At 44.5% G+C, this 9610-nt stretch overlaps 1 protein-coding gene across 1 annotated transcript in view; it reads left to right on the top strand.

Annotated features, from left to right (window-relative positions):
• Positions 1-1113: 1113 nt before the first annotated feature.
• Positions 1114-9610, top strand: part of NELL2 (neural EGFL like 2) — a 457184-nt gene continuing 448687 nt past the window's right edge. Inside the window, exons 1-2 of the mRNA XM_056117742.1 lie at positions 1114-1199; positions 1596-1724. Coding sequence (XP_055973717.1) covers positions 1145-1199; positions 1596-1724 — 184 coding nt within the window. The 5' untranslated portion in view covers positions 1114-1144. The remainder of the gene's footprint in view (positions 1200-1595; positions 1725-9610) is intronic.

The raw sequence follows: 9610 nt of genomic DNA, 5'->3' as shown, positions 1-9610 counted from the left end.
GGTCCCGCGTCGGGCGCGTCGGGCAGGGGGCGCGCGAGGCCCGAGCTGTCCCCTCCGAAGTTGCTCGCGGTGGCCGTTGTCCGCGCTCGGCCGCGCCCCAGCCCTGCCCGCGGCGCGAGTGCCCGGTGTGGCCCCGCAACCTGCTGCGGGCTGGGGGTCCGGGATCCCGCGGTCCTCGGTGCACGCGCGCCCCGAGATCGCCCGGGCAGCCGCGACCCCTCAGCAGCGGGGCATTGGGCACGGAGGACGCGCGGAGACTGCGGGGCGGCGGGGGGCACGTCCCCATCCCCCGAGCGGCCCCTGCCCGGTCCCTCCAGGCGCTGCCCCTCGCGGATCCGTCCTCGCGCGGCCCCTCCCGGCCCGGTCCCCGTCCCCGGCGCGGCCCCTGCCCGCTCCCGCCCGGCGCTCCATTGTCTCCGCTCCACAACAGGTTTGGGCGCCGGCGTGCTCGCCTCGGGATCGGGCGCGATCCCGGGCCCGCCCGGTCGCTCTCTAGAGCGGATCCCGGAGCTGCTGGACCCTGCTCGGGCGCGAATCCCGTCCGGGCTGGGTCCCTCTCCCAGGCGGACCCCGGGCCGGCGGGTCCCTCTCTGGAGCGCATCCCGGGCCGGCTGATCCCTCTCCTCTCCGGAGCGCATCCCCGGGCGGATCCCGGGCCGGCTGATCCCTCTCCAGAGCGCATCCCCGGGCGGATCCCGGGCCGGCCGGTCCCTCTCCGGAGCGCATCCCCGGGCGGATTCCGGGGCGGATTCCGGGCCGGCGGGTCCTTCTCCCCGGCCGATCCCGGGCCGGCTGGGGCCGGCTGCGGGGCGGATCCCCGGGGGGATCCCGGGCCAGCCGGTCCCTCTCCGGAGCGCCTCCCCGGGCGGATCCCCGCCCCGCCCCGCCCCCGCCGGCCCCCGCCCCGCCCCGCCCGCCGCCCGCCGCCCGCGTTCTGCCGGCGGAGCGCGGAGTGCTAGGCAGGGCCAAGTTCCCGGCGGGCCCGGCCCTCCCTCGGATGCCCAGCGGCCCAATCGCGGCCGCCCTGCACCGCCCGGAGCCGCGCGCAGCGACGGGCTGGACCGCGCGCTCTGCCCGCCGGAGCCGCGCATCCCTCGGACACGGGTGTCTCTTCCCCGGGAGGATGGACTGATCGAGCCGCGCCATGGAGTCTCCGGTCCTCGCACGAGCCCTGTGTCTGCTGCTCGGCCTCGGCGCAGGTGGGTGGCCCGGGGACAGTGGGCACAGGCACGCGAGCCTCTGGCCCGGCCCCGAGCGGGTGCGGGCGCGGGCTCGTCGCGCTTTGTGCGAGCTTGGGAGATGCCGGGGGGCTCGCGCCCCTGCCCGGGACCCGGGGGCCTGGGGGGAACTTTGCTCCCGGGAGGGGCCGGGCTGTAAAGTAGGGCAGGGGCACGGGACCCGGCGTCCCCGCGTCCACGCTCGGCTGCAGGGGCCAGGTGAGGCTCGGGGCAGCGGCCGCGGAGCTGCCGCCCGTCCTCCCCGCCGGAGGTCGCCTTCCAGGAGGACCCTGGGCTGCCCAGGAAACCGACTCATGTTCTGATGGAGCTTTCTCTCTCCTCCGACCCCCCACCCCACCCCACCCCACCCACCCCCAGTCTGGGGGCTTGGCGTGGACCCCTCCCTGCAGATCGACGTCTTCGCGGAGTTGGGACTCGGCGAGGCCACGGGCGGGGTGCGCCAGGTGCCCGGGCTGCACAATGGCACGAAAGCGTTTCTCTTCCAAGGTAGGAGGAGGATGCTGAGCCGGGCCGTCGGGCATCCCGGGGGCGGGGGGAGGCAGCGGGCCGCTCGGGACTCGGGCTGAGAACAGAGGTGGGGGCGGGGTGCTCAGGGCGACCCCGACCCCCGCTCCGTTTAAAGTGGGTTGCTTTCCTCCGCTAGCCCCCACCCCCACCCCTTCTTACTTTGTACTCTTGCCAGTTCTAATGGATAGTTCCTTAATTACCGTACAGAAACTCCGATGGCAGATGGTTGATTCTAGAGTCTGGGGAACAATGAATTAGAACGCACACGCCTCATTTGGGTGAAATTGATTTAGGGAGCGAGTCGAATAGCTTCATCTTAGTTAAGACAATGTTCCCTGAAAGTTTCACGTTCCGATGATGGCCTGTGGGGAGGAATTTCTTTATGTGAGTAGCTTTCTGGCAAAATTAATCCCTCTCAATAGCTTTATCTACTATAGATCACCAATACCGGGAAAATAATGATTTTCTTCCCTATCAATGGCAAGAGAAAGGGAATAAAACTCATATTAATATTTTCTTAAGATGAGTTTGAAAAATATTTCAAGTAATTATAGCCTGTGTTATGGTTAATTGTATACTTAGAATTTTAAACTTCTTTTAAAAGTCAGTATCATTCGCTATTGCACAAATGCTTGCATTTTAAATATATTTGTTGTGTTATTAGAAGGAAGTTGTAATGCAGCAAAGCTTCAATTTAATTCATCAGAACTTATGAAGGTTGCATGATTTGGGAAAAGATGATGAACTTCTGAAAGTTAGCACGTACAGTAAGACAAGAGTCACATAAAGTGAGAAATAGATGAAAGAAAAAACAAAAGTATTTTAGTAATATATCTGATGAATTGGCTAAATTATCTCTTCACCACCTAGCAAAGATATTTACTGCTCGTGTGATTTTGATGCAGATATAATGCCGCTGAACAGTTAGATGTGTAAAATGTAACCACTCCCACAAATCTGCTACCAAGAAACAGGAGTGAAATAAAACTCGGGTGATTCTGTGTTGTGTTGTTCCTTGGACTCACCAGTATGTGTCACCATGAACAGTAACAGAGCTTTCAGTGGGAAAGGAGGAAATTGACATGTGTTGTGTGTATTGAAAACAAGTTGGCTCTTATTAGATATTAAAATGTGCTTTTCTGTTTTAATTATGGTGGTTCCACTGAATGTTTTTTATCCCTACAAATATTTATGATGCTATTTTATTTACTGAAAGGTCTTTTGTGAAGCTAGGCTAGGGTGTTCTTGGAGAGTGAATCTTTTAAAAATAATCACCAAATCTAGTAAGACAAATAAGACCGAGACAGTAAGCAAAATTCATACTGGATTAGAAGTGTCATCAGGAATTTTTTTTCTTAAAAACTTTCTGATTTTTAATTCCTACGAACAGGAGGCAGAGTTATTTCAAGCGCTGTCAATTTGAATGAACTGTATTCTAGAAGCTAAAAGTCTTAATAAACAATAATGTTGAACTGCTCTTAAAAATTTCCATAGAAATCTTTTAAATTATGTTAGTTTTTCAAAAAATATTTCAATTGAATATCTGTGAGATAGACCATTAAAAAGCTGTTCATGATTGGACTTCATACAATGATCCAACACCCATCCCTCCACCAGTCCCCATTTCCCACCACCAGTATCCCTAAGTTCATTCTCGGACCCTCCCCCCAGTCTGTCTCTATGGCAGACTCTTTTCTTCTCTCTCTCTCTCTCTCTCTCTCTCTCTCTCTCTCTCTCTCTCTCTCTCTCTCTCTCCTTTTCCTTTCATGCGTTTGGGTTTGCAGCACATGTACTAAGAGGTCATTGTATTTGTTCAGGGCATACAGTATTTTTATCGAGGAGTTAAGGCTTGAGTAGCTTTTTAACCGGGTGGCAGCTTGGAGGAGTGGACGTGACTGTGGCGGCTTCCAGAACAGTGAGGAGAGGCAGAAGTAGCCCATCCTGACCCCCAAAAAGCTTAGGGATTTCAGTCACAAAACCCGTATATTTGAATTTCCAACAGTTTAATATATTGGTGAGGTCTGTGTTGAGATGAGCTAGAGGCATGTCTGCAATTTTGGGTTTGGGGAGCTAGGGGCTGCCCTGGACCAGCCTGACCCGCCCCCCTCTGATTTCTCTTGGTCTGCTCAGCCCCACCGCAGGTCAGAGATTAACCGCTGCTTTTCCTTTCTTTAAGAGATTTATTTGTGGGTCTCTGAAGCAAGACCCATGGGAACCTTGTGTGACTGAGCCAGGGGTGGTTTGTGGGCGTAAACACATACCTAACTTTGGGCAGTGTAGTTTCTCTGGAAACTTGGTGCCGAGTTGTTGAGGTGCAGCCAGCGGCACAGCTGCAGTTTGGGGGTATCAGGAAGCCTAAAGGCACCATCAGGCTGCTGATGCACTTGCCCACAGGTACAGGTAGACCTGCTGGTGGCACCATACCCACTAAATGATGTTAGTTTTATTTCTAGCTTCCCCTGACGGGTGTTTGAGGGCTCACGAATGGAAACCTTCAACACTGCGCCTTTCATATTTTGCACATAGGCATTAAATAATTTCTAGGAGACAGTCTTAAGAGATCAGTATATTTTCCTGGTTTATTTTTTAAGTGGATGTATTCATTTTTATTTAAATTACTAGTTTTCACAGGTAAACATTGTGTTGCAAATATATGTCTCCTGAAATGAGTTTTATTTGAATAGTCCATGCCATTAGATACACGATCAATGTACATCGTTGACTTGGTTGTTTTTGTTAGTTTATTTTAGATATCAGACCTACTATTTAGACAGAAAATAATATAGTTTACAAAATTTGGAGATGTAAAATTTTATTTTCTGCCAAGTGATGAACTTTGTTTCACATAGCAAAAACAGTTGGCATGTTTTGTAACTTACTGTATTCTCAGTGGAAATCTTTTGGATATATTGATTATGCATTGATGTTTTTACTTCTTCTAAATTTGATTTGGAAACTGAGAATTGATAGAACTTTGGTCCTGCTTTACAGCTTCTGTGTTACTTTGGAAGGGTCTTTATTTCGGTCATCAGAATGTGGAGGCTGCCAATAAGTTAGTTTTATCTCTTTTTTCTGGATTCTGTGGGGATGTAGAGACATAAAACTTAAGACGAAAATTTTGTGGATTCAATATATGGTGAATTAAGAATGTTGCAGACAGGTTTGTGTAAGTGTATAAAATGTCATAGCATAACAAATTACAAAACTTGTGAGATGCTAAAAGTTTATATAAACTTATCAAAGATCTAAGAGATTTTTGAAGCATTAAAATTTTGCTCTAGTGGAGATCTACACAGCAGTATAGTACTTCTCTGGGATGTGTGAGACTGGGTTTGATTCTTAAAAAATTTCTGTAAAAAAGAAAAAGAATATTTTCCTTTAGTAATATAACTAATAATTTTCTTTTGTCTCTTACCATTAAAAGAACAATGTCTTGACATCAAATTTCTCAGTGAGTTTTGCACATTTAATATTATTTTTTATTTTATTATTTTATTATTTATTTTTCTTTTGGTTACTTCATTCTTTTTAAAAGTTTAGAGTGGTTGCTATACAATGTTTTTTATAAGACATAAATATTTTTTGTAAAATTGTGTAATATGAATCTAATATTTCATATCAATTAGTATTTTATTATATGTGCAAAATATGATACATAGAAATTTATTTTAAGCCTGATTTTTTTATCATCACAGTATATATATTATCAAAATACAAAAATTATTTTTGTATTGTGAATTTGATTTGTAACTGCCTTGGATATTGAATAAAGAATGCTAATTTAGATGATCTCTTTTTTTTTCTTTTACATTTTCCAGAGAAGGAAAGTTCCTTTATTTATTTATTTATTTTTAATTAGATGATTTCTTAATAAAGTGGCTCTTGAGATTGCCAGTTACAATAAATTTATTTATTTATTTATTTATTTATATTTTGCTTTTTTGGGGTCACACCTGGCGTTTCACAGGAGTTATTCCTGGTTCATGCACTCAGGGATTATTCCTGGCGGTGCTCTGGGGAGCATTTGGGATGCTGGAAATCAAACCCGGGTTGGCTGTGTGCAAGGCAAACGCCCTACCCGCTGTGCTATCACTCCAGCCCAGTTACAATAAATTTTTTAAAAAGCGTCCAAACAACAATTTGGAATCTATATCAAGATCTTCTAAGGATGTCCAGTTAAAATATGATTCATTTTCATAAACATATACATAGATTTTTGTTTTAAATGAGGATTGAGTGACAATAATAGAAAGACCTAAGAAAGATTTTAAAGATTTTTGAAATTTTAAGGACTCATGCACTTATAAATAGAATCCTACCATTTTTTAAAATCTAAGAAATATTCTTTAATATAACGATCATAATGACATTCTTTCCCCTCTGTACATGAGAGACCAAGAATGAGAATATATAAAGGCACAATTCTGCTTTTCTAGCTACATTAGCATGGTTTTTAGACTTTTAGTTTTAATTTTTTTCTGACCAGGTTGCCAAAGTAGAGTTTCATCTGTTACTTTAATAAAATTTCTTCTAAAATGTACACAGGTTACATTAATGTCATTAATCCCCAGCGAAAAGTGGATCAAAGCAAAAAATTTCCCCTCCCCACCGCACTTTTCAAATTACTAATTTGAAAGGAAAATTATTAATTACAGTTAAGAAACATAAGGGTTTGATGGTTAAAGATGTCCCACACATCTGTTGTTTCATTGGGGTTCTCAGCAATGCTGAGGGACCTGGACCCACTGCTGACTATATTCAGCTGTCATATTGGAGGGTCACTGCTTGAGCTGGTGGGGTCATGCTGCTAGAACTCAGTGGTGCAGGGGACTACCTGGGCCATGCCCACAAGTTTTTCTGGGCTACCAGAGTTTTACTAACAGATGATTTGAGAGGTAATGTGGTGCAAGGGAGGAATTTGGGTTCTTGTGCATACAGAGATGTGCTCTTTTTTTTTTTGAGTTCCATTTTTTTTTATTTTTTATTTTTTTATTAGTGAAACACCATGAGGTACAGTTGTAGACTTACAAATTTTTGTGTTTGGGTTTCAGTTATACAATGATCAAGTACCCATCCCTCCACCAGTGCCCATCCTCCACCACCACGGGTCCCAGCATCCCTCCCATCCCCCCGTCCCCCCATCCCACTCTGTCTCTGTGACCAAAATACAAAGGCAGAATGGAAAAGGATATTCGCCAAATACACATCCGACAAGGGGTTGATATCAAGGATATACAAGGTACTGGTTGAACTCCACAAGAAGAAATCACCCAACCCCGTCTTTTTTTTTCTTTTTTGCCTTTTGGGTCACACCCAGTGATGCACAGGGGTTATTCCTGGCTCATGCACTCAGGAATTACTCCTGGGGGTGCTCAGGGGACCATATGGGATGCTGGGAATCAAACCCGGTTGGCCACGTGCAAGACAAATGCCTTACCTGCTGTACTATCGCTCCAGCCCCAAAGATGTGCTCTTTTAACTATCTTTCTGGCTCTTACAAGTCTTTTCTTATGCCAGTTTTTGAATAAAGGAGTGAAATTGGTCAATTGAATTTCTAAGATCTCTTTCTATAATTTCTATAAGGTTCGTAACTTCAACTATAAAATCAATGTTATTTTGAAAATGAAATAGGACATATTTGTTAATTCAAATACATTTTGTTGTTGTTGTTTTGGAATTATTTTTCTGTTAGGTGTTAGGCATATAATAAATGGAAACGTTCGGACTTTACCTTCATAGTATATTTAAAATTGTTACCAAACAAATAATTGTACAGATAGTCTAAATCATTATTAAGGTAAATGATACAAAGAAATATTATTAAGGGTGGAATGGAGCAATAGCACAGCGGTAGGGCATTTGCCTTGTGCGCAGCCAGCCAGCCCGGCCGAGCCGGGTTCAATTCCTCCACCCCTCTCCGTGAGCCCGGCAAGCTACCGAGAGTATTCAGTGTGCCAAACACAGTTACAACAAGTCTCAAAATGGAGACGTTACTGGGCCCTCTCGAGCAAATCGATGAACAATGGAAGGACAGTGTTTGTTTGTTTGACAGTTTGTAATGAAAATATATATTCTTTAAGCAAGTTGCAGGGTCAAGTACACAAATGGCCTGAAATAGGAAAATGGGTACCCAGAAAGATACAGAAAATGAAAGGTCTGTTAGAAGTTAAGCACATGAAGAAAACAGGAACCAAAGTTATACGGGAGTCCTTATTAATATAAAGTCATAGAAAGTTATCATTATGTGTCCAAAGATAAATTGTGAAAGGCAAAATAATGATCCCTCAATGATAACTTGTGTAAGGAGAATTAAGATCATAGATAAGAGTTAAAGTTATTAATCAAGTGACCTTGAAATAAAGAGATCTTAGATTTTTAAAATTAAGTGTCCTTTAAATCAATATCCTAGATATTTTTGGTAGATACCATCTGGAAGAAGAAGATAGAAAATTCAGGGTTAGGATGAGAGAATGGCTATTTTCTCATTTCTAGCTTTGAAGACTTAAGTGGCCTACAAAGCAAGGAATGAGGGTAGTTTCTAGAAGCTGGAAAGAAGAGAAATTTATTTTCAGCTGGAGTGTTTAGAAGAAGCACAGCACCATCGATGCCTTGATTTTAGCCTAGTGAAACTGAGTTTGGATTTATGACGTCTAGAACTCTTTAGATGATGGAGTTGGGTTCACCATCACATTTATACTGATTTGTTACAGTAGTTGTAGGAACTAATGTACATGTCAAACATTAACTTTCATTCGTTTTGTTACTGAATTAAACTTTCTTTTGAGCTGTGTTTCAATTATGCATATGTTTGTGGGTGGTTGGAAATTTGAACTTGCCAGTTAAAATTATCTTAGTCATTTAGAGCTTAAAATAGTTTATTACATGTAAAGTCAGAGTCTTCATTCTAAATGCTGAGTGTTTAAGGAGTTCTTTCTACCATTTAACTATAAATCAATTCTGAGAACAGAGTACAATTGAGCATTGGACTGTTTGTATTCTTTTACATAAACTTACTCTTTCCTCCGAAAGATTAATCCAGAGACAGAGGGTGACAATTAGAAAGCATGAACATTTTGAAATAGGATGGATAGCACCTTGCCTGGTGTTAGACCACTAGGAAGTATGGTAGTCAGAATTATGGAGTGGAGCTATCATAACTGAAACCTATCAGAAGCTGCGCCATCTGTGGAATACTAACTAGATTTCATCAGAAAGGAGCTGGAGCGGTCGTAATGGTTCTTGGCATGAGCTTTCAATGCCATCAGCACCCTGGATAAAGGACAACTAAATTCTCTGCCTTCCTGTGACTTCATTTATCTCCTACTGCTCATCTCCTCGGGCTGGTCCCAGATCCCTTTCATGCATCTACCTATCCAACCTCTTTCCTGTTCTCACTATTATCTGTGCATAAGCTAAAGCTGCTAACAGATAAATTAAATATTAGGTATCAAGATTTTATGATATGGCACCTGTTGATTTTATTTCAATTTAATTTATATACTACTTCAGTGATAGCACAGAGGGTAGGGCATTTGCCTTACACACGGCCAACCCGGGTTCGATTCCTTCAACCCTCTCGGAAAGCCTGGCAAGCTACTGAGAGTATCCTGCCCACATGGCAGAGCCTGGCAAGCTCCCCATGGCATATTAGATATGCCAAAAACAGTAATAAGTCTCATAATGGAGACGTTACTGGTGCCCGCTCGAGCAAATCAATTAATAACAGTAGGACTGTGCCACAGTGTTACTATACTACTTCAGTGTATAAGGATAGTTTACAGTGTAATGACAGAAAAGATATGTCTGTGAACTTTTTAAATGATGCAAAACAGGAAGGAAAATTTTATTACCAAAAGTGAAAATAT

This window comes from Sorex fumeus, unplaced genomic scaffold (genome assembly GCF_029834395.1).
Source record: "Sorex fumeus unplaced genomic scaffold, SorFum_2.1 ptg000036l, whole genome shotgun sequence".
NCBI lineage: Eukaryota > Metazoa > Chordata > Mammalia > Eulipotyphla > Soricidae > Sorex > Sorex fumeus.
This window is presented reverse-complemented; position numbering and strand designations above follow the sequence as displayed.